General features: G+C 49.3%; 1 protein-coding gene across 5 annotated transcripts in view; it reads left to right on the forward strand.

Annotated features, from left to right (window-relative positions):
- TEP1 (telomerase associated protein 1) overlaps positions 1-25,661 on the forward strand; it is a 2,409,067-nt gene that overhangs the window by 844,459 nt on the left and 1,538,947 nt on the right. For all 5 annotated transcript variants that reach the window (XM_069651741.1, XM_069651744.1, XM_069651746.1 and 2 more), the window contains one exon: positions 16,604-16,705. In XM_069651741.1, the coding sequence (XP_069507842.1) occupies positions 16,604-16,705 (102 nt within the window). The remainder of the gene's footprint in view (positions 1-16,603; positions 16,706-25,661) is intronic.

Here is a 25,661-nt window from a genome sequence, read left to right on the forward strand (position 1 = left end):
ATCCCCAACTTTTTCCCAGCTCCTACATCAGAGCTCAGGCATCCCTGCATCTCACTCCTAACCATGCACGAATGCAGGTGTTCGGAGCGCAGCAAGAGGATACTGAAATACTAGTATCCTACCTAACTAAACCACATGGGGTATGGTGTGATCCCTCTGGTACCGCTCTTGTCGGTGTGGCACCAGTGGCTCCTGCATTTAGCTACTTGTAATGTCAGATGCTATGACTGTAAACCTTTATAATAATGGATCTATCCGTACTGGCTACCATGCAGTTAAAATGCGTATTATTTAAATAGTATAGGTTCAGTTATAACTTCCGCCTCCCGCTTTGTCTTCTTTCTCGATCGGCAAGTTCAGTGTCTCCATTTACTTGTCCACATCTTCTGCCGTCTCAAAGAAGACAGCTCAGTCTTTTTATAGGACCTTCAGTCTCGCCAGGTACAGCAACATGGATTTAAGATTAGCCGCTCAAAACCTCCTTTTGACTGCCACGTAGGTCATCCTTTGTTTTTGCACCTGGAAAGTATAATCCGGGAATGCAGTGATGGTCGCTGATGATCAGCAGATCATTCCCCCTTTGCGAAAGTGTTCCAGGATCTTCTCCTTGTCTTTGTAGTTTAAGATCCTAGCTATTATTGGTCGGGGTGCGTCTCCCTGCGGCAGCTCCCTCTCCACTGTAAATCCCTGGGTAAGTGTCCCGGCTCCTGTTTCCTGCAGCAGCAAGGTTTCGATGAAGTCTGTCGGGTTTGGACCTTCCTCCCCCTCCGGCAGACCGACAAGGCTTACATTGTTTCTACGTGCATGTCCTTCCACTTCCTCTGCTCTTCCTTCGAGATTTCTCAGCTGCTGCTGCAGTATGGAGATTTCTTGGGAGTTCTCATTGCAACTGCTCTTGTTAGCCTGCACCTCTTTTTCAACACCCCTGTACGTTCTGACATCCTGTTGCAAAAGGTTCACATCAATCCTGATGGCATCTATCTTAAATTCCAGGGCCGCTTTCAGCTCAGCTATGGCCTCCAGTATCTGTTGGTCTCCTCTTCCGGGAGCTTCCACGCCTTGCATTTCCCGTGCTTTTGTCTTCTGTTGTTTGTGACGGCTTAGCAAATATGTCGATGGAGGACTGTTTCCCTTTGCCTTTATTTGATTTGGATGCCATTGTTGTATTCCCTCTCCCTGTGGCGCCTGCCTCTGTTGAGTCTGGAATTGTACTGGCCCTTGTCTGCAATATCGTTCTTGTTGGTCGACTCCTCTTTCACTGTCTCCCACAGCACTCAGCGTCGTGTATGGTCCTCAGGGACCTTACTGTTCTCCTCTGGCCTTAGAGAATATCACTTTTCTATTGTTTGAGGTTCTTAGGCCCTATTTCGCCTTAGGCTGGGCTGCTCTGCGTTCCCCCTGTCGCCACCTGGCCTTTGTCAGTCTCAATTTTTAGATGGGTTGGTCAGTATGGTAGCTGCCCTATGGTTTGGGTGCCCCCTCCTGTGCGTACAAGCTTATGTGACCGGGCTACTGTGGAGCCCGTCTTGCATACAGTGTTTTTACTCCTCGGGGGCGCATCGCTCCTGCAGCGTTCTCTTTCAGCGTTGTGTTCTTTTAAGCCACCAGTGTGTGTAAGCCCCCTTTAAGCTCTGTGTGTTGAGTCCGTCACCCCATCCAGACAATCGCCAATTGTCCTGTGCGCCTCGTTTTCCAGGTGCTGCTGTGTTTTTCGGCCTTAGGAGCACAGTAGGTATTCGTCAAGTCCCACTGCTGCGCGCCAACTGTGGCCCTGCGGTGCTGCAGCTCAGTGTGTTACGTGATGACTGTTGTATGCTCCCTTGTGGCCTTGCAGCCGGTCTGGGCGTGCAGTTCTTACTTGTTACTACCTGCTGCTTCCGATGTCGTCCGCTCCTCCTTTCCGCCAGCCGTCACATTATCCTTGCGTGTTGTCCTGTCTTCTCCCGTCCTGGTCTGTGGCCACCCTGCGCACCGGACTATAACCGTTGTCTTGGTTATAGCTTGTTACGCCTGCTCTTGCACCATGGGCCCGGATGACGACCTCCATAAGAATACCTGCCCATTGGGCAACGTTGTTCTATTTTCCGCTGTGTCAGTTGTTCTATAGCGCTCCTCGCAGTTCGGGTTCCTTCCCGTCTGCGCAGGGGTTTTGTCCTCTTACTGCCATTAAGGTCGTATTGCTGGTGATGCCTATCTTGTCGCGTGATATCCTCCACATGTAGCCCTCATCCGCGAGGCTGCGCTCCTACACCCTCACTGCTGCTCTTCTTACTCATCTCCAGCGAATATTGGCGTCTGTAGCGAGCTTTCTGTATCAGCCCTTCTTTCCGTAGGAGCCACATCTGCATTCCGCCATTGTTTGTTCCTGCCCCATGCAACAAAGTGTCTTACGCAGTAGAATTATTGCGCACCCTCTACTATCGTGCAGTGGAGAACAGGCTCCCTTTTCCTGCTCCCTTTGTTGCGAAGCACGCCGTCCATGCCCTGCGACAATGTATCTAGTGTCCACTAGATGTGCTGGTGTGCCGGCAGTGTCCGAAAGGATCTTGGCGGCCATGGCACAATCTCGCCCCGGGCCTTTCACTATACCTCCACTGCTTCCTATGTCGGCAACTCAGGGTGCACCATCTTGCTATCGGCTGCACAGCGCCCATTTGTATCTCTTCCGAACAACTTTCTGCATTACTTTTATCTTGCAATTCCGATGCCTTTGTTAATGCTACAGCTGCAAAATTACTGGCGCCTGACTTCCTGGCCACCGGACTTGGAATAGTCCAGTGGCACCGGGAAGTCAGGCGCCAGTAGTTTTTAACGGGTCCGGCGGCAACCCGCGATATCTCTGGCAGGGTTGACGCAAGACCCGTAATGAGGGTCCAAAGTCACTCAGTACTGCAGTCTTGGGGACTTGTCGGTTTCCACATAGGAATGAGCAAAACAGGCAAAGGAAGTAAAGCAGAAGGCTTTACTGACCTCCAAAAGTCAGGACAAGGTTCCAAAATAAGCAGGAAGACTCGGGTCCCATAGAGGAATCTATGTAGGGAAAGGTGCTAAAAGAACATCTTTCCTGACTGTGATACCTAGGATAACTGACCCAAAGAATTGGGAACCCTGCAAAGACCAGAGTGTATTGCAAAACAAGCCCAAAGCAACATTCCAAAGAACAACGCATCATAATTCCGTTCAGTGGTGACAACAGGGCTTCAGGATGTGCATCAATACATAACATTGAAGGGTGGTTTGTAGGAAGACCTTAGAAAGCGCTTTGTCAGACATTAATGGGGTCAGATTATGGACAACTCCTTGGACTTGGTAGGAATAGGCCTGGTAGGAATAGGTGAAATTGTTTACTGGCGGATATGCATTGTATGGGTTTAGAGTAGTGCTGGGGAGGCAGGGCATCATGACCCAACAAGTCGCGCAGGAAAGGTTGTCGGGAGAACATAAACACTTTAGAGCTGTTCCCAGTGTAACTGGCTTTACACATATGGGGAGGGAACTGGTATACAGATGGTTGACAATATGATCTGGTAACATGTGGGTAGTTCACGCTGTAAATTTTCAATCATCCCAATTCCAGACAACAATATGTCTGCTACATCACCTAGTTAGCCCATGCTTGCAACTGGACAAGCAGCTGAGGGTGATGCATTTGATCCTGGGTGCGGCTATATGAGGAAGGACCACCTGGGGAAGGTAGCTCTCGGGGAAACCTGATGGCACCAGCAGAGGAAATAAATATCCTCCTTTTCCCTTAAGGGGTGCATACACTGTCCCCCGTGTCTTAATTACTTGTTGTGACCCTCAACTTTTATCTCGGTGTAAGGATGGAGTGTTTGGCCATCAAAATCCCAGTAGGGAGACTATGCGAGCCACTGGAATGAGGAAGAGACACGGATAGTAAGGATTACTTCCCAGGTGACGCGATGTTCATCGCCCTCAAGTTATTTAAAACCTGATTTGCCATATGAGACTATTGGAAATGCTTTTTCCCACTCTGTAAATAACTTGCCAATGCCTCTTCTAAAACTACTGGCAACATCACTTCGACCCCTATACAGAGAAGGTCCAACTTGCTCTTAAGACTGCCTAAAGGCATATCCTCAAACTCTGCCTGTAAAATAACATAAGTTGACTTTCCTTTTTCTAATACTGAAACCACTGCCACTAGGAAGATGTGCCGAGTAATAAGCATCGGGAAAGACCAGGAAGACGCGTTGCATTCTAGTTGTTGCGAGCGCCTGACGGCAGGCGAGACATTTAAACAGACAGATCAGCTGAGTAAGAGGTCCTACAGTGCAAAACTCTATCCACTCAGTGTTGACCGAGGGACTGTCCGCCAGAACCAGTCTGTGGAGCCAGGTGGCTCAGGAGAGGAACTGGAGGAAACACACTGCCAGGCCCGTAAGCCGCGGGAACGCTGGAGTGCGGAAGACGGCGTCACGACGTGCAGCTGTATCTGAGAGCAGTCTACGCGCTTCTGGAGTCCAGGAAGGCAAACAGCAGGTGAGCGAGCCGCGCAAGGAGGATGGGAACCGTACGGCAGAGGCAGCAAACCCCACACAAGGTACCGGGATGCCCACAGGCTGTTGGCGTTTACTGCGAGAGTGGCTATCACGTTGCAACAACCTGGTGAATCCACCTGAGGGAAGAGGGGACACCTGGACATGCAAACAAGCGTGCCAAAAGGAAACCAAAGTAAATATAATGAAACGGAAATGAAGGCTACATATGATTTTTGAATAAAACGAAAAGGAAGGTGTCACATAATTTAAAGAAAGCAAACCTGATAATAAGAGACTGTTAAAGTTGCAAATATGCACATTTATCGGAACAATGGTGCAGGAAGGAAAATAAAGCTGGCAAGCGGAATGAGACGAATCGAAAGGCACTAAAATACTTAAAGAAACCAAACAGTTTTACAACAAGAGGTTGTCAAGTTAACAAAAGTGCACAGTACACATGTAGGAAGTCCTGGCAGGAGAGTATGCCAGGCAGTACACACCACAAGTGTTTGAAAATATAAGAACAAATATATGACAAGAAGTGTTAAAGCTCTGGCAGGAGAGTATACCAGGTATTTGTAAGCAAGAGCTATTTGTGTCAAAAAGCAAGCCATGATATGATATGGCATTTATAACGCGCCTATACCCAAGTGTTTCAAGGCGCGACGAGGCAAGGGAGGGGAACAAGGGGACATACAACGATCCTACTAGGCCAGGTGTCATTCAGATCGCGCAAGTGTGTGGGAAGGGAGGAAGGAAAGTGCAGTACATGGGAGTAGATAATAACAATAATAAAAGAGCGGCCAGCAAGTGGCAAGTGCAAGGGTAAGTGCGGACATCGGCTATCGAGGTCTGGTGGGGGGCTGTAGGGATACAGAACAGTCCCCGAGTGCGGGGGTTGCCAGGTGAGCAGTGCAGGTGTGTGACGCAGGCAGGAGAGGGACCTGGGCCCGGGAACAGAATGGTGTCCAGGTAGCCAGTGCAGTACCGGTTTCAGCCAGGAGGTCAGCAGAGGCGAGGAGGAGAGAAAGCAGAAGCATTGAGAAAGGTTTTGAGGTGCTTTGGGAACCGGAGATGGTTCTCCTCAAGTTTAAGGGAGGCGGGGAGGCTGTTCCAGAGGGAGGCACCAGGCGAGGAGAGAGATCTACCACCAACTTGTTGCTTGGAGAAGCGACTGACCCTGAGGGAGTTGGAGGCGAATGAGCGAAGAGTTTGAGGAGGAAGATAGTTAGGAAGAGCAAGTTGGAGGTATTGAGGCCCCAGACCCCAGAAGGCCTTGTGGACGATACAGAGGGTTTTGAACTTAATCCTCGCAGCCACTGGGAGCCAATGCAAAGATTTCAGTCCTGGAGAGATACAATCCCTGGGCTTGAGGCCAAGGACAAGTCTCGCAGTCCTGTTCTGGATGAGTTGCAGAGGGCGGAGAGTAGAGGCAGGCAGATTTAGAAAGAGGCTGTTGCAATAGTTCAGCCTAGAGAAAACCAGAGCTCTGGAGACAGTGAGCTTCTGAGGGAAGGAGAGGAAAGGCAGAATACCTCTGAGGAGGTGCAGCTAGTGGTGTGACTTCTTGGAGACGTCAGAGATGTGAGGAGAGAAGGAGAGTGTGGAGTCGAAGATGACCCAGAGGTTTTTGGCTTTGCAGGTGGGAGCGGGAAGAGGACCAAGAGAGGCCGGCCAGAGAGCAACAGGAAAAGAGGGAGCTGGTGTGCCGATAAGGAGAATATCAGTCTTACTGGCATTAAGGCAGAGGTCATTGGCGGCACACCACACCTGGATAGCAGACAGTCAGTCAGAGATGAGGGAAGGAGAGGAGGAGGTAGAGGGTAGCCTGAAAATGAGCTGGGTGTCATCCGCATAAGATTGAAAGTTGGGACAGAGAGCGGCGATGCGGTGGGCAAGGAGTGCCAGGTATTGGTTGAACAGCCAGGGAGAGAGGTTAGACCCCTGCGGGACACCACAGGTAGAGAAAAAGGTAGCAGAGAGAAAGGACCCAAGTTGGACCTGGGGGGGGGTCGGTCACAGAGGAAAGAAGTCTGCCATGCCAGAGACTGACCAGTGATACCCAGGTTATCACAGAGACGGTTCAGCAGGGTGGTATAGTTGACAGTGTCAAAGGCAGATGAGAGATCAAGCAGGATGAGGACACAAGGGGTGTAAGAGTCAAGATTGGAGAGCAGATCTTCACGGATGTTCAGGAGAGCAGTTTCCGTGCTTCTGGCAGGTCTGAAGCCAGACTGATGGTCTTGAAGGCAACCAACAGATTCAGTATGGAGGTTAAGCTGGGAGATGGCCAGTTCCTCCAGGAGCTTACCCAGTAAGGGAGTGATGGAGATTGGGCGCCAATTAGCCGGGCATATGGAGTCGGCAGAGTTTTTCTTAAGAAGGGGGTGCACAAGGGAGTGCTTCAGGTGGGATGGGAAGACTCCGGTGGTGAAGGAGTGTTTCCAGAAATCAGCCAGGGCAGGAGCCAGGGAGTTGATGTGGTCCTTGATAGTTTTGGAGCCATGACAAGAGGACTTTCCGGACAAGCTCAAATCGGACATGATATGAGAGAATCCTGACAGAAAAATATCAAGAGATTGCCAAGGAGTGTGAATAAAACATATCCCGGAGTAAGAGGAAGCCTGGGAGGAGAGTATGTTAGGGAGAATTCTATGTTTAGGCTGAATTTCCTAACCTAGTGAGTCCCCCGGCAGCTTTGCCTGATTTTTGGGATTTATTTTTTTCTCCTGCCAAGAGTGAGACTTTTACCCTCACTCTTGGGCATGATTTGAGTGTGTTTCTTTGAATCTAGATGTGTTTAATGGGCTATGGGGTCTTTTACTCCATAGGGCTTCATGTGTTTTTGTGATGTGTGTTACACAGCACCCTCAGTGCAGTGACACAGGGGTGTCATGGTGACCCCCCAGTATCGACTCCATACCCTGGGACTGACTGTCTCCCAGGGCATGTAAAGTCACCATTGACTTTACTAGTCTTAAATTCTGAACAGAACCAGTACAAACCATCATATTGTGGACGTACTGGCTGGGGCAATTGAATTGCCCCAGGGTCTGTTAGTTGAGGGGGCACGTCTCCGTCCCCCCTGATCGAGTTTTGGCTGGTGGCAGTGGATACTACTTTTTATATTCAACCGCGAATATTTTCCTATGGGATTTCCCATTGTTTTAGGCTACTATCTTTATTTAATTATTTACGGTAGCCTCGAACATAACGCTGGTTTATTTCATTAATATTAATTCTCCGGTTGGTATTTTTTGCCAAAACTTCATTCTAAAATGGCGTTTGTGTTCTCTTCTGTGACTCCAACCCAAGTCGAGCCCTTTGTTCCACTTTTTGGCGGGCTTCTCCACAGAAGCCCTCCAAAGTGGTGCCACTCTGCCTGGGGTACTTAGGAGGGGTGGAGGGGGATTTGGGCACCCTGGACTTAGTTGCCTAGGCAACTCAAGTCGCACTCCGTCCTGATTGGCCCAAGTGGTGAGCCGGCCGGCTCACCACTTAGCATGTTTGAGTGACAGCTAGGCTGAGTGAATGGGGGTGTTCTGCATAAAAGCAGGGCTTTGGGGACTGGAACTTCAGAAGTCGCCACAGGACCTAAGAATCCGACGAGGGAGAAGCTGAGCCGACCTATCACGACACCACCACCGGTGGAGCCCTGCTGGACCGCCTCACCACTTTTCCCAACGACAGAGGAGATCTCCCGCCGGAGAGTCTTCTTCCTTTGACTGGTGGGGATAACCAGTTTCACCGTCTTTTCGCCTTCCCGACGTACCTCGTGGCCGCCTTGCCTGTGCCAAGCACCCCGGCAACCGGGATACCACGTTTTACCACGACCGCGAAACAAAGGTACCACCTTTAACCGGAAAACTCCACAGCTGGTTTCTTCCCTGGTAGTGCAACAACCTTCATCTTTCCTCCAAGTCGAGATCTTCTCTTCCCCTGGACGACGACGCAACTTGCACCCACTACCAGGAACAACTGCCACCGCTGGAGGATCCTTCCCACTTAAGGTACCGTGTCCCGCCTGGCTTCCCTTGCTACCGACTGTACGGGGTAGATTTAGTCCCCGGCTTTCGAACCTGGGTTAGCCTGGGACACCCTGGCTAAACTTTCCTAAGCCTCTCTAAACTCTTTTTGAACACTCTGCAAGACTTTCTAAGCCTAGAGTAACTGTGTGATCTTGGGCGCATTTGTGCTCTGCTCTCTCTAAGAGTGGGCCCAGCCTTTGGACTTTGGCTCACCAGTGACTTTTGCTCTTCTGCCTTGCTAACAGTGTTCCTGAAACTTAAAGTGGTGTACCTTTCCATATTCTGTCTTTTTCCCTCCCTTTCTCACAAACATATTGGAGTGCCATTTAGTTAAACGCTCACCTCTGTATGAAAATAAGTGGTGTTTCACTGTGACTTATCTGATAAGGAAAAAGGGGTGTACATATTACAATAGTAACTGTGTTTAGAATATTTTACAACAAGAGTGCTGGTGTGTTTCAAACCGTGTGTTTTTAAATAAATAATTATATACTTTGATACCAAAGCTCTGGTCAGTGTTTGCTTGTATTATTGTATCTGAGTGCCTATTTTGTATACTTTGCATACTGTCTAACTCTTCTTGAGGGAAGTCTGACTGCTCAGCCACAGCTACCAGGTAAATCTCGGTGGTACAGACTGCTACCAAGTGGGTTTACTGCCAACACCTGTAGTCTTAAATCTTTTGCAGTGTTCCCTAAGGGAACTGCACAGGTTTCTGCCTAACAGAGTACACCTGGTGCTACTTTGTATACTCACTCTATTGCTTTGAAGGAACATTGAAAACTGCTATTAAGTGAAGACAAATCCATGGGAAGGGAACTACCCTCTGGAGTTGTGTGACATATTTATTTTGGAACTTTTGTGTTGGAGTTAACATTTCTTCTTTTGAGCATGTATGCACATTTTAAGGCCAAAGGCATTTCCCATTCCCAGTCTGCACCTACAACAGCTACCTGAGGAGAGGGCAGGAGCCCCTCCTCCATGCATCAGAAGCCGGAGCGTGGATTGAGCCATGCGGACGCACGGCTCTCAGCTGCACCTTATTGCTCATCTGAGCCCTCTGCCTTGGTAAGGCCCCTTTTGCCCTCATCCACCTCGGCCTCTACACAAAGCACCTGATCCTGCACTCCCCACAGAGCAGGCATCGCCGAAATCTTCCGGTCTGACTTTCTTTGCATGACCCTGTGATGTCGGGCGCGACGCGGCACCATAACGAGGCTGGTGCCTCGTTGCTAAGCTACTAGCCGCATTTAGCAGCGGCCATATCCGCCGGTAGGCGGAAACACCGGCGGCCGCCTACGAAGGCCCATACAAAGGCCCCTGTTTGCCCCCTGATCGGCGCAAGGCACCAACACCGTGAGTGAACATCCGTATCCTTTACCGGTGCCCAAAAAGACAACCCTGTCCTAAGCCACCAGGTCGTATGGATCAAGGGCCAAGAACTTTGCCCAACCAATTGCTAAGTACCACCATGGACCCTGTGAGGCCGTTCAATTCTACCTGTGGTAAGCCCTGTTCCGCTACCCTCTTATGACTCCCATCTATTGCCAAGGTGTTTACGCTTACACACGTGACATTTCAGCTTATTCCTAGTATACCACCTACGATTGTCTACTACACCTTTTAACTTAGCCCGGCTGCTCCCATACCACAGTTACCACTTAGGCGATTCCTCCATGGTTGGTTTATGCCATCTATGCAACTTCCCAGCAATAGTGTTGTGCCCGTATCACACCTAGACCACATTGCTTGTTTGTTGTGCCTTACGGTCGTCTACAGACCACACTGCCAGTTTGTTGTGCCTTACGGTCGCCTACAGACCTCACTGTTTCTATCATATATTGTGTTTCGCATTTAGGTGACTGCTGCTACCAAATTGTTCCTATATGTTGACATTTCCAGTATATATTGTGCATGCTTTTAGGCACTACTACTAATGCAGTATTTTAGACAGGCTATTTCTATATAACTATGTATCTACCACCTATTTACACAGTCCTACTGAGGACTATCTTACATTCACTCATCATGCTAGATGCTAACTTACCTGACTCCCTGCCTCCTTTGACATCTGTAATACAACTGAACCATAACTCTCCTGGCCAATACTTACATCCGAGACACAGGTCCCCTGAGACAGCCACCGCTGTATCACTCCATTGATACACCTAGCAGAAACCTTAGACTACGTGCCAGACTGACTAAATTGCATGAACCCCTCTGCAGGTCCCTTCCCCCCACCAACATCAAAACTAACTTTCAGCAGGTCCGTAAGCCTCACTATACTAGGTTACCTTTACAACCTAATTCCAACACCTGCCCAACTCAGAATAACAAGCCAAAGTCACCCAATATTCTACTATCTTATCCCTCCTCCAAGACGTAGAGGTCACTAAGACCCCAACCATCGTTGGAGCACTCCTTAACGTGAGATCGCTTGTCGCCCATGCTCTAGACATTGCCGACCTAATCACAGAAGGCAACCTCGACTTCCTCGCAATTACGGAGACGTGGCTACATAATGCCGCAGGACCCTCGCTTATGCTAGCTCTCCCGGATGGCTACACGATAGTCAGACATGACCGAGAAGGGGCAAGAGGCGGCGGCGGCATCGCCATAATCTCTAAAATGAGCCTCTCACTTAGACTATTATCTACCCAATCGACTCAATCCTGCGAGACCTTATCTGCTAAACTCCAGTTAAATAATAATCAATCACTCACCATTCACCTTTTATATAGACCCCCCAGGCCCTTTAGGCACCTTTGAAGAGGATCTCCATAACCTACTTACTAATAACCTCAAACCCTGCTCTCAACTAATCCTCCTTGGGGACTTTAATCTAGGTTTCCATGACACCACAGATACTAATGCTACTGTGGTAGCCAATATGATCCACGCACTAGGCCTAACTCAAAGAGTCGACAAGCATACACACCTGAAGGGGAGAACGTTAGATTGGTTAGCTGACTGTAACTGTTCAGCTACTATTTCCTCCATAATGCCCTTACCTTGGACAGACCATTCCTTGGTATCCTTTAAGCTAGCCACCTCCAGACCCAACCCTACGGCCCCTCCACGAGCACCACCATGTTTAACTAGAAATAAAAAATGCATTACTGCAGAGAAAGTTATCCCAGCTCTACTACCAACCCTCAATGCACTATCAGCTAATCTAAACCCTAGTGCAAGAATTTAATAATATCATGCTCTCTACTCTAGATAAACTGGCACCCCTCAAACTTAGATCAAGTAAACCGAAAGCTCATCTAAACAAATGGTTTACTCCACAGCTAAGAGGCCTACGTATCCTGAAAAGAAAGAGTGAAACCACTTGGAGACTCTGCCCTTCAATCGATAACAAAGCTAAATTAACTTCTCTCTCCTCACTTTACAAAAAATAAGTTTGCCAGGCAAAACGCAACTCGTATGATGATCGCATAGCCAATTCGAACTCTAGCATGAAAGAGCTATTTTCCATACTAAAGGAACTCGAGTCTCCTATCGCTACACCGGACACCTGTACCAAGGACAAACTTTGGTGCACAGATATCCAGCAAGCCATAGCTGATAAAATTATCACACTCCAAAACAAAATCCAGCATAAAAAAGAAGCACTCAAAATTCAGGACTCACCCAAAATGCCACATACTAATAATCTAGTGGCACACAGTAATACCTTCCACTTCTCTAAAATGACCACCTTGGAAGTAGAAAAAATTATCTTATCGCTCAAACTATCTAATTGTAAAGGTGACATCTGCCTAGCACAATTAATAAAAGACGCTGCCAGAGAATTATCTCCCTTTATTAAGTTGATTAACGCCTCCTTTGTATCAAGCACCATCGCTGCCAACCTTAAACAGTCCTGGGTGCTCCCCCTCCTCAAAAAGCAGACATTAGACCCCCTCACTCCCACTAATTACCGCCCTATTACCACAGTACCGTTTCTTCTCAAGATTCTGGACAAAGCCGCATACAACCAAATTCAAAAGCATCTAGAGTTACACAACCTCTTAGGAGAGAGACAATCGGGCTTCCGTCCCTTACATGGAATAGAAACTGCCCTTATTGATTTGAAATCCCAAATTGATGAGCTGAGAGACAAAGGGAGAATAGTACTATTGCTACTCATGGACCTCTCAGCTGCCTTCGATTTGGTGGATCATAAAGTCCTCTGCAGACACCTGGATTCCACCGCCCATTTCTCCCCGGAAGCCATTAGATGGATCGAGTCATTCCTGAGTGAAAGAACGATGAGTCTTCTCCCCCTCGGCAGCGTCAGATCCTACCCCCATCTCTTGCGGTGTCCCCCAGGGCTCCTGTGTCTCCCCAACTCTTTACAATATCTTCACCAAGCCTTTGTTCGATGATCTGGACCATATCGGCATCACCTACACTAACTATGCAGATGATACACAGATCTTCCTCCTGCTTTCTGGGGATCATGCGAAAGACACGGACTTGGTGAATAAGGTATATCTTATCATCCAGGCATGGATGGCCACTCATGGCATCTGTCTGAATGATAAGACAGAGTTGATTATCCTGGGCACCCAAGCTAATATCAAAAAACTAGGCCAGGAATTCTCCTCATTCAACATAGATGGGAATATCATCCAAGTGTCCAAGGATGTAAAAACCCTGGGATTCTATCTTGATTCCACCCTAATACTTGATAAACAGCTAAATTCCCTTGCCTCCTCCACGGCCTACATGTGCAAACTGATAAGAGCCGGTATACAATTCCTCTCCAATAAGAGTTGCTTAATCCTGGCTACAGCCTTAATACTATCCAGAATTGATTACTGCAACGCACTATACTCGGGAGCTAATAAAATAATAATTCAAAGACTTCAAATATTACAAAATAATGCCCTGAGAGCAGCTCTAGGCATAAACAAACGATCCCATATATCCGCCGCCAGACGCCATCACAATTGGCTGAACACGGACAACAAAATAAAACTCAGTGTTATCCCTGACCCAAAAGGCCCTTAATAATTCCGCCGCCAGATACCTGATTGACAAATTCCACAGGAGAACATCTCGCAGACCTACTAGAACTGTCAAGTCTAATCACTTGACAATACCAAACTTTAGACTTACCACAATCGGTGGAAATAGCTTCCCAGTAAAGGCTGCAAAAAAGTGGAATTCACTGCTACAAGACTTGAGAATGGACTTGCCCTACCTTCGCTTCAGACAAAATGTCATTCAACTGCTCACTTCGACTGACCTCAGCTGACTTGTGTCACCCACCGCCCTAGTACTTACTCGGATCATTTCTTTACATCTGTAACTCTGATTGACCTTTCTGGAACATTGTACTTTTTGTAATTACTGGTGTTCTAATGACTTTATTGTATTTATACTGTATGCTATGCTATGCTGTAACCATGTAAGTTTTGAATTTTCTTGCCACTGCGCCCTGCTACCATTGGGTCTGGCGTGCATAAAAAGTGAATAAAACAAGCAAACTTTAGAGTAAATTTTAGAATGTGAGGGTCGGAGTAGTACTTTAGACACACGACTTATTGTTTTGGACATTCTAACAAAGGACTGACCCATTAGTTTTGTTTTGGTAGGAAAAATACCTCTTAAAGTAGGGACAGAGAGGCGTTTTTCCAACCCATTTTGTTTAATAAATCTCTACAGCCAAAAACATGAATCTACTGTGTCAGAGTTTCATTCCTGCCCCTTCACACCAGGCTCTTCTGTTATCTAAGCAAGAGCTAAATAGCTCCCAGCAGGTTCAATCCCTTGATAACAGTACTTCTTTAGCAACAAACACCTTTACGCATGTTTTAACATTTCTACAATAAATAAATGAATCATATAAATCTGATAGTATGTGATCCTCCATGTTATCCATTCACAATAGTCCTTCAGGGATAACTGAAGTGACACATTTTATGAAGTAGATATGCACACTCCTCTTTAGAATGATGCTGAGATTTATTGTGTTTTTAGTCAATCTATGAGGGAAAAATAACATTCAAGTGGTTACACCTCTCTTCTGTTCACCCTCAAACCCACCTTTTTTTTGATTGATTATTTATATAGCGCCTATACACAATGTGTTTCAAAGCGCTTCAAGGAGGGAGGGAACATGGGAGAAAAACAAAACATTCTAAACATGTCCTTGAAGCAGATCAGAATGAAAAAACTATCAATCATAACATACAGTACAAGTGCATGGAAACAATAAGGGAGAGGCAGGGGAGGAAAAAAGGAGAACAATACTAGCAGTAGCATTACTATGCCTCACGACAATTGTTGCAGTGCAAGAGTGATGAGAGGAAGGGGAAGGTGGGAGGGGGGTATAGGAGAGGAGGGGGGTAAGGTTGGGGACGAACAAGTGACTATCTAGAAAAGGTTGACGAGTGTTCAAGATAGTACAGGGGGAGAAGAGGGATAAAAACAAGAAGGGAAAAAGGGGAGACAGACAAGCTATTATCAGTGGTCAAAGGGACAGGTGATAAAAGTAAGTGCTGAGGGAAAAAGCAAGGGTGGGGGAGGCAGAAAGGCAGCCAAGACAGGCGGCTACGGCTTACTATGCCTAACGGCAATTGGGGTAGTGTCTGAATTTGATAGAGGAGGAAGGGGTGAAGGAGAAAGCGGAGAACAGGAGGGGCAAGGAGTAAGGCAGGAAGTGATTGAGTGGGGGGAAGGAGATGACACTGAGGGACAAGGAGTGAGGGGTGGGGCAGGAAAAAGTATTCACAGGGGTGTCGGGGGATACCTGCAGACATGGACAGAATGTTAGTGGGGGAATGGGGGGTAGGATATGGACAACCGATGGGGTAGGGCAGACATGAAGACAATGGATGGGGCAAAGGACACCAGACATGGCAGGGTGGCGCAAGGAAAACCGTAAGGGCATCTTAGGGGGAGGGGGACACAAGTACACCAGACTGGGCATCCGATGGGGGGAGGGGGACACAGGGGCACTGCATTTTAGGGGGAGGGGGACACAAGGACACCAGACTGGGTATCAGAGGGGGGAGGGGGACAAAGGAACACTGAACGGGGCATCGAAGGGGGGTGGGGGACACAACAGACAAAACGGGGCATCGGAGGGGGATGGGGGGGGCGCAATGACACTGAACCGGGCATCTGAGGGGGTTGGGGGTCAGGGGGGCACAAGGACACTGAATGGGGCATTGGGGGGGATGGGGGACACATCAGACAACACAGGGCATCGGAGGGGGTGTGGGGGGCACAAGGACATTGAATGGGGCATCGTAGGGGGAGGGGGGCAGTGGGCGCAAGGAAAACCGCACGGGGCATCTTAGGGGGAGGGGGACACAAGGACACCAGACTGGGCATCCGAGGGGGGGAGGGGGACAAAGGGACACTGCATTTTAGGGGGAGGGGGACACAAGGACATCAGACTGGGCATCAGAAGGGGGAGGGGGACACAGGAACACTGAACGGGGCATGGAAGGGGGGTGGGGGACACAACAGACAACATGAGGCATCGGAGGGGGGTGGGGGGGCGCAAGGACACTGAACGGGTCATCGGAGGGGGTTGGGGGGGGGCACAAGGACACTGAACGGGGCATTGGAGGGGGGGGTGGGGGTGCAAGGACACTGAACGGGGCATTGGAGGGGGGTGGGGGACACGGCGACAACACGGGCATCGGAGGGGGTGTGGGGGGACACAAGGACATTAAACGGGGCATCGTAGGGGGGTGGAGGGGCAGGGGGGCACAAGGACACTGAACGGGGCATCGGGGGGGGCGCAAGGACACTGAACGGGGCATAGGAGAGGGGTGGGGGGGCGCAAGGACACTGAACGGGACACTGCCAGCAAACCTTATTAAGGCTTGCTGGCATGCCTCTCTATCTTTCGTATGTTGGATGCATATACCATATGTGCAGAATTATATTATAGTGACAATCCTTTGTGGAATCACTGAAACATGCTCTTGCTATTTACCCACTTTGTTGGGTGCATGCATGTGCAAACAGTTTCCATAGACATTTGTGATGCTATTGATTGACTTTCCACTTGCTTGATGTTTGCTGATACACTGAAAAATGCATCTTTTGTCTCTTTCTGTATAGCATGCTGAAAGCGGCCCCAACTGGAATTCCCTAATGGAATCAAACTCACAGTGTGCCCCGGCAGCAGATTACCTCTTGGATCTGGTGTCCCACAAGAAGCAGGTAGGATGATTGTACACATGTTTTGGACTTGGTGCTCACCTGTTTGGTGGCGGTCTTGCTCTTTGTAAAGTACAAATAATGACGGTCCTCTCTGGTTGCCAGTACTCCCTAAGGTGATACAGGGTGAACCGGCCTCCAAAGAGGTCAGTCCCCTGAGGTAAAAAAAAAACTCCAAGGGGTAAAAACATTTTTTGTGCCTGGTGGTGTTTGTTGACGTGGATGACACTGGCGATATGCATACTGGAGTAGTAACTATCTTCTAAGGCAGGAGAACGAAGGACTGGAAGCAGGAGCCAAGGCAAGCTAAATGAGATGGTAGGTAAGGAACCCAAGGCAGAGCGGCTTTGTGTACTACAGAAGTAAGAGGCAGCGTGGAATTAAGCAGCAACAGAGAGAAACAGAGGAGCAAGAGCTCCGAGTAACAGAGCGGGCAAGTAAACAAAAGAACGTGCGGCGAACTAGCGTACACACAGCAACAAAGTTGCAATGCGTAGAGCCAGCGTTCTATCCCTCTATTTGTTTGCAATAAATAGGCCCCTCCTTCCCAAGCATAGGGTACGTGGCGGCCATCTTGGGATTGGCCGATCCATCACTGCAGGAATCGTAAGTGTCTATGGAAAGGTTGGCAAGGTGTCTCCTGGAACGGTGTAAACTCTGAATGCTTTTCCTACGGTGGAGAAAGGACCATATGGGACGTTGAGATGTTACAACATGTCTGTTCCTATTCTCCCCAACTGTGCATTTATTTTAGTCACTCAAAGTCAATACTGGAACACCTGGAATTATGTTTCCGGGTTTGCCTCCAGTGGACTGTCTTCATGGCATGTATAATACTGGAGGCAGAATTGGGGACTTGATCTGTTGAAGTTGGTGATCCTTGTGATGGGTGACCCTCCCATGTGCATGGCCCCTTTAAGGGGATGTGTCCCTCCCATGTGTATTGCCCCTTTAAGATGGGCCATGTGTCATGATGCCTACCCCCGGGGAATCAGACCAGGTCCAGCAGCCCCGGGAGCAGGCATCACGTTCCCGGGGAAAGGCTCAGCGACCCCTGTTAGGGGCCATCTGGACACAGTCCTGGCGCCTTTGGCGCCAGGCTCATATGAGACTTCAGTCCTGGCGCCATAGGCACCAGGTTCATAAGGGGAAAATTTACCTGGACTTACCTGATGCAGACCATGCTGCAAGGGATCCAAGCCCTCAAGAGGCCTAGAAGGGACTACTTTACCTAGGAACTCTTTTGGCACTTGGGTGTGGCGGTGGATGAATACTTACCTGGAACTAGTTTGGAGGCTATTTAAACCACGCCCGAAGAGCAGCACACGCTTCGCGTTATTCTGCATCCAGCAGCGTAACGCTCACCGTGCCTGCAGCAGCATCCAGACTTCAGCCACGCCCGCCTCGAACCCGGAGCACCTAGAAACATGGGAAAGAAGGAGAAAGGTTAGAACCAGAACATTTACCAGCTTCTTACCTGATTCCAGAGCCATCCCATCGTCGAACCAAAGGAAAGACTTTATTTTAAAACACGTCGTATCGCCAGCAGCAGCACCACGCTGCACTCACCGTTCCTCGCAGCATCTTCACATTTCACCGCAGCCTCCTGCATGTTCCCGCCGCATTCCGGCACCTAGGGGGAGATAAAGACAATAAGGTGAGCCAAGGGAACATATAGAGGAATACTGGTTACCACCCTAAGACCTACCTGATTTACCACCGCGGAAACCATTCCTCTCCTCGGGTCGGCGCAGCTCCCACTGCACCATCGCCGTACCCCGGCCCCTAAGGGGAAACAAAAGCACAACAGGGTGAATCAAAAGGACAATCAAGGGGAGCCACCTCCCGCCATAGACTTACCTAATGTTACCGCCGGAGGTATAACTCCTCGACTCTGGTTTTCTCTCAGCACCTAAATAAAGGAGAAGACCACAGATTACGGGATTGGAGTGATGGTCAGGCGTTTGAACTCTTACGAACTGCATACTTAGGGCGTTTTGCCCGGAGAGTCAAAATAGCCCTGGAACTCACCAATTCCTTCGACCAGTGGAGCAACTGGTCCATCACGCGCCCCTGCGCTCGAAGCAGGATGGAGAGCTCTCCCTTTCAAACCATAAGGTGAGACTTTAGAGTGGACATCGGAGGTGGTCTGTGGGGAGAACACCAGGGGGTGGGGGGAATTTACGCTCAACTCCACGGGTGATTAATTCACCTTTCTCCATTCACAGAAGAGTACTCCTACCGGCCAGACAAACGACACATCTCGGCCCTAGGCATTACGCTGCAGGAGGCCGCAGCAGCCCAGATCAGACCGGCGCCTCTGTGGGAGTCAGGTGAGCGTAACACCATGAATGTGTCATGGCCCAAGGTAATAGGAGCTCCTGCAGGCACGTGAGGCAGAACGGCTGCAGACTCCCAAAGAGGAACGACTGAGTCCGTGTCTCATTATTGATGTAGGCCGCAGGCCTACACGTGGAGGCACAGGCCTGCATGCCAGGATGGCAGCCGAGGTCCGCACGGTCAGGGGCCTGGCAGGCTGTGACCCCACCTTATGGTGCTGATGTCCCATAGCACCAGGGGTCCTGCCGGATGTCCTTGGCAGGCCCCAACCCCCACAGGTACCGGTCCTGTTGGGTGCTGAATATCACAGCACCCAGGGGCGCCTGCCGGATGTCCATGGCAGGCGACCCCCAACAATCCTGAGAAACACCACCATCTTCTAGATGAGCTGCGGTGCTCTTCAGAAAAACAGCACATTTAACTCACTCCTCACTAGTTGATAACGTCCAAGCTGAGAAGGATGGGTAATATCTATCAGTGTCCAGAGATATTGTTGAAATAAATACTGTTTAAATAATGTTTTTGAAACAATTTGTATTCCTAATTGGCCCCTGAACATCCAAAACTATACACAATTATTCTAAAACTGAAATTTCATTCATAAGTTAACCCACTAATAATATCTCGAAAGTGCATTTTGGCATCCAGAAATAATTATTGTTTCAAACACAATATTTATTTCAGCAGTATTATGACCTAGAGCTATCTCTAGCTACCGACCCCCACGAGATTGTAGAACCCCCTCACTTGTCTCACTTGCGTTATGATATGATATTTTTTATTTGTATCGCGCTCATACACAAGTGTTTCAGAGCGCGACAGGGCAAGGGAGGGGAAACAAGGGAGGACAAAACAAAGATCTTTCTAGGCCCAGTGACATTGAGAACGCGCTAGTGCAGGGGAGAGGAAAATGGGAAAGTGCAGGGGAAGGGGAGAAGTGGAAAGTGCTAAGCAAGGGATAAAACAACAACTGGTAGTGCAGCCAGCAGGGTGGCAAGTGCATGGTTTAATGCGCAGACAAGTGGTGTCTGATAAGTGCAGGTAAGGGGACTGTAGGGTTACAGATAAAGACCCAAATGCAGGGGTTGCCAAGAGGCAGGCACGTGAGTGGAAGTGTCTGCAGGGACCTGGGCCCAAAGTCAGAGGGTAAACAGGTGCAGGGTACCGAAGCAGACAGATCAGCAGGATAGAGGTAGAACGAAGGCAGAAGCAAAGAGGAAGGTCTTGAGGTGCTTCCGGACCCGAAGCTGGTTCTCCTCAAGTTTTAGAGTGGCAGGGAAGCTGTTCCAGAGGGAGGCCCCAGCCGAGGAAAGAGATCTACCCCCAACTTGTTGCTTGGAGAAGCGACTGACCCTGAGGGAGTTGGAGGTGGTGGAGTGAAGAGCTTGAGTGGGAAGTTATTTATGGTGGGATGGTTGAAGGTATTTTGGACCCAACCCCAAGAAAGCCTTGTGGACAATACAAAGGGTCTTGAATTTAATCCTTGCAGCCACTGGGAACCAATGAAGAGATTTCGGGGCTGGAGGGGTTCGATCCCAAGTCTCCCTGTCCTGTTCTGGATGAGTTGCAGAGGGCAAAGAGTAGAAGCATGCAGATTTAGAAAGAGGCTGTTGCAATAGTCGAGCCTAGAGAGAACCAGAGCTCGAGAGAGAGAGTAAGCTTCTGGGGGAAGGAAAGGAAAGGAAGAATACCTCTGAGGAGGTGCAGTTGGTAGTTTGATTTCTTGGAAGCGTCAGAGATGTGAGGAGAAAAGGAGACTGTGGAGTCGAAAACAACCCTGAGGTTCTTTGACTCACAGGTGGGAGCAGGAAGAGGGCCTAGGGAGGCTGGCCAGAGAGTGAAAGGAAAGAAGGGTGCAGGTGTGCCGATGAGGACAATCTCAGTCTCACTGGTGTTAAGGCAGAGATCGTTGGCGGCACACCACTCCTGGGTAGCGGACACAGTCAGAGATGAGCGAGGGAGAAGAGGTGGCGGAGGAAAGCCTGAAGACGATCTGAGGAAAGCCTGAAGACGATCTGAGTGTTATCCGCATAGCACTGAAAGTTGGAGCAGAGCGCAGCAATGTGGTGGGCAAGGGGTGCCAGGTATTGGTTGAACAGCCAGGGAGAGAGGTTAGACCCCTGGGGAATACCACAGGTAGAGAGTGAGATAGCGGTTGGACCTGGGAGGGTCGATCAGAGAGGAAAGAGGTCAGCCAAGCCAGGGCCTGATCGGTGATACCCAGGTTGTCACAGAGATGGTTGTGCAGGATGGTCTGATTGACCGTATCAAAGGCAGAAGAGAGATCGAGTAGGATGAGGACAGAAGGGATGTTAGAGTCAAGGTTAGAGAGCAGGTCTTCACGGATGTTTAGGAGAGCAGTTACCGTGCTTCTGGCAGCTCTAAAGCCTGACTGATGATCATGGAGACAACCAGCAGAATCGGTGTGAAGATTAGGCTGGCAGATGGCCAGCTTTTCCAGGAGTTTACCCGGAAAAGGAGTGATGGAGTTCAGGTGATAGTTGCCGGGCATGAAGGATCGGCTTTGGGTATCCTGAGAAGAGGGTGCACAAGAGAGTGCTTCAGAGGTGCGGGGAAGGCTCCGGAGGCAAAGGAGTGGTTCCAGAAGTCGGCTAGAAGAAGAGCAAGGGACTCAATGTGGTCCTTGATGGTTTTAGATGAACAGGGAAGAACCTGTTTTGACGAGACTTTCATAGATCAGACTTGTCTAGAATCCTCATCGGGGAGAAAGTTGGAAGGGGTGCAGCTGTAGGAGGGCCAAAGGTAGAGGAGAGAGACGGGTGGGGGGGAAGAGGAGGAGAGGACGGGAGGCTGGACAGGATGTCCTGGGTTTTTTAGATGAAATGAGGCAAGGGCCTTGCAAAGGGCCTGGGAGGCAACAGGAGAGGTAGAGACTGCAGCAGGGTTGGCCAGCTCTTTGCAGATTTTAAAGAGTTCGGCCGAGTTGTTAGAGGCTGCAGAGATGTGGGCTCCATCTTAGTTCAGACAAGGAGCCGGTAATGCCTTTGGAGCAGGCGGCAGGCCAGTTTGTCAGAGGATGTACAAGAAGCCTGCCATATCCTCTCAGCCATCTTTAATGTGTTTCCCCTCCTGGGAGCATGGTATCTCCCAGGCTCGTGCTCCTGTCACGTGGCAGTGACCACGTGACGGGAGTGAATAAAAAAAATGAGCGCCCTCCCGCTCATTAGTCTTAGAAGTAACTGAATATGGTGTGCTGTGTCATTATTGCGCAGTGCCATGCTGGCGCTGTGTTAGGCAGAATCCTGTGCAGTTCTAGAGAAGGCAGAAGGCAGAGAATCTAGAGAAGGCAGTTGTAACAGATTTAGCCAGAGTCAATAGGCCTGTGCCAGAGTCAGTGGTACAGGGCAAAGTGCCCAGGAACAAAATGTTCTTGTAGCTGCAGTCAAGTCTTGGTTAAACGATTCGAAAAGGTGGTTGCAGAAGGTGAAAGACAATGTTAGATGATAGGGGCGGCCAACCCAGTAGGTAGGTAAGGGATTTAAAACACCTTTAGCAGTACCCAACGGAAAGGGCAGCCTGGCGGAACAATGTACCTTAAAATGTAGAAGAGGCTCCTGCGGCGGTGGTAGTTCCTGGCAGTTCCTGCAGTTCAGAAGATCCAGCAGAGGAAGAGAGACTCTCGTCGTGGAGGAAGGTTCGAGTTACTGCACTGCCCAGGGATGAAACCAACCGCGGTGCTGCCAAACAAATTTAAATCGCGGTCCGGGTGGACTGGTGCCTGGCTATCCGGTCTCCTAGTGCTTGGCACTGGCGATTCGACCAAGGCAGGTCCGGGAAGGCGATTGGCGAACTGGTTGGCCCCACCAGCTCAAGGGAAGAAGACTCTTGCAGGCGAAGATCTTCTCGAGTCGTTGGAAAAAAGGGGTGAGGATCTGCAGCAGGGCTTCACCGGTGGTTCATTCGTTGCATATGTCTTTGGCTTCTCTCCTCTTCGGCTTCTCTCCTCTTCGGCTTTTTAGTTCTAGTGGCAACGTCTTGTCCTCCAGTCCTCAGGACCCTGCTTTTATGCAGTAAGACCCCCATTCATACAGCCTAGCTGTCACTCACACAGTGGGGTGGCTCGCCTGGCGGGAGAACCCCCCAGTCTATCACGGCAGAGTGCGATTTGGGTTGCGTAGGCAACCCTGTCCAGGGTGCCTATTCCCCCCCGGACTCAGTGGCGCCGAAAGGACGGCTTCTGTGCAGAAGCCCGCCAAAAGGACGAACAAAGGATCCCCGACCTGGGTTAGTACTGTAGAGAAAGACACGAGAAAGAAATTAAATCAAAGTTCTGGCAATAAAAACCTACCGGAGTAAAGTTAATATTAAAATAAAATGGCGGTATGTTAGAGGCTGTCAGTAAAAGTGGTAGCCTCGAACAATGGGAAAACCCCATAGGAAAATATTTGCGGTCGAATATTTTCGGTAGTAACCACTGCCACCAGCAGAAACTTTTAAGAGCGGGACTGTACGGTACCCCTTCGAAAATGAACACCAGGGAAAAAATAACCCTTCCCAGTACCTCCGTAGTAAAATGGGTTGTACTGGTTTTGTTCATAAGATTTGACTAGTAAAGTCAATGGGGACTTTACATGCCTTGGGAGACGGTAGTCAGTCCCAGGGTATGGAGTCTGTTTGCGGGTCGCTACGACACCCCTGTGGTACGGCACGGAGGGTGCTGTGTACCACACATGAAAAAGATGATTCCTATGAGGGTGAGAAAAACCCCATAGACCACAAGCACACAAGATAGCCTAAAACACACACTAGCAATCTGCCTAAGAGTGGAAAAAGGGGTCTCACTCTTAGCAGAAGCAAAAAATAAACCCCTCAAATCCAGCAAAGCTGCTGGGGGACTCTATAGGTAAGGGAAATTAGCCATAGAAGAGAATTCTCCCTAACACGCTGCATAGCTGGCTGAAGGCCCTCCACCATGACAGTGCCCCTGCAGAGCAACGCTGTCCTTCCTGACTCCCTGCCATGCCTGTAGAGCCCCTGCTGGACAACTCTATCTGTAGAAACGGGTGCCCCTGCTGGGCAACTCCGACGTTGTCTGCTGGTGCAGGCCTGGGTGCCCCGAGGCCATGGAGGAGCCTGTGTGCTCATGGGCTGACCGCGTGCCCCCAGTCCGGAGATGTCTGCTGGGTGCCCCAGCCTTGATGTCATGTTGGGTGATCTCTGTCTGTAATCCTGCTGCGGGATCGCAGCTTATGCGTCTGCTGGGTGCCCCCAGCATGTCGGCTGGGTGCCCCCAGCCTTGGACTGCCTTGCCTGCGGGACCCCAGGCCAGGACATAACACTGCCCTACACTCCCGTTTAAAGGTTGGTAGGTCTGAGTCGTACCAAGAGTTGCACTTGGCTTTGGGCTTCAAGTGGATCACAGGGGCGAGAACATCCAGAGTATCAGAGATAGAAGAATAGAGCATGGAAAGGGCTTTGTCAGGATTTGAGTCAGGAGGAGGAGGATTATTATTATTATTATTCATAATTTGGGCAAGAAATAACCACAATAGGTTGTTCACTTTTTATTTATATTGCATTTGGGGTTTTTGTATAGTCCTAAATTCTACCTTTTGGTAGCGTCATGACACTATGGGGAAAGAAGGTAAGGATACACAAAGGAATTGGTCAATGTGAACAGTCAGTGGAATTCGTCACAGCACATTAGAAGATTTTACAGTGTTTCGCAAGGTGTAAATAATACAAAGAGGGAATTCAATTTGAAGTGATCCACACCCATAATGGACATATTTTTTTTTTTTCAAATTTTATTTTATTGAGTTTTAACATCGTAAGTGAACAGCTGGGTAAATACATAGATAGGCATACATAATGGCTTCACAAAATTATCACGTTCTAGCCATATGAGATTTCAATGATAGCATAGAAGTCCGCTTTCAACGGTTGAACAAAATAACCCCCTGTACCCCCCCCGCCCTTTGTCCATTCTCGTAGAACTTCCAGGGCTTGGCGTTCGTTGTCGTGCTCTATATTAGGTGGTGTGACATTGATCGTTGGTTATTACTGAGTTACAGGCGAAGTTTGTGACAGACACGGTTATCAGGTAGTATGGAGTACAAGATTCGGTTCCTGGTGGGGCTTGATGGATGTTAATTTGATTAGATTGGTGAGTCGGTTGCAACCGTATTCGCGATGTGTTGTCCTGTGAAGTCGCTCCAGGCTTCTTCGTGTCGTGCGGCCTTGTCATGGAGGGCCGCCGTTATTTTCTCCATAGTATATATGTTCATGGCAATTTGTAGCCAGTCCTTTTTCTCTGGTAAACGTGGGGACTTCCATTTGATGACTAGGGCCACTCTTGCAGCCAGTAGTAGTGGGGATATTAGTCCTTTTACACGCGCGACTTCGTCGTCTTCTTCAAGGCTAAACAGAATGAGAAGCGGTGATGGTTCCCTTTCTATGCCATCTATTTGCTTTATCCATCCCAGGACATCTTGCCAGTACATGCATACCTTGGGGCACTTCCACCACATGTGCCAGTAGTCGGCATCCATGCCTCAGTGTCGCCAACATTTCGGAGCAATTTAACCGCATGCAATTTGTACTGGGTGGCAATTGATATTTTGGCCGGTGTCTCGCAGATTTTGTCCCAGGCTTGTTC

This window comes from Ambystoma mexicanum, chromosome 3p (assembly GCF_040938575.1).
Source record: "Ambystoma mexicanum isolate Mex_15411 chromosome 3p, UKY_AmexF1_1, whole genome shotgun sequence".
NCBI lineage: Eukaryota > Metazoa > Chordata > Amphibia > Caudata > Ambystomatidae > Ambystoma > Ambystoma mexicanum.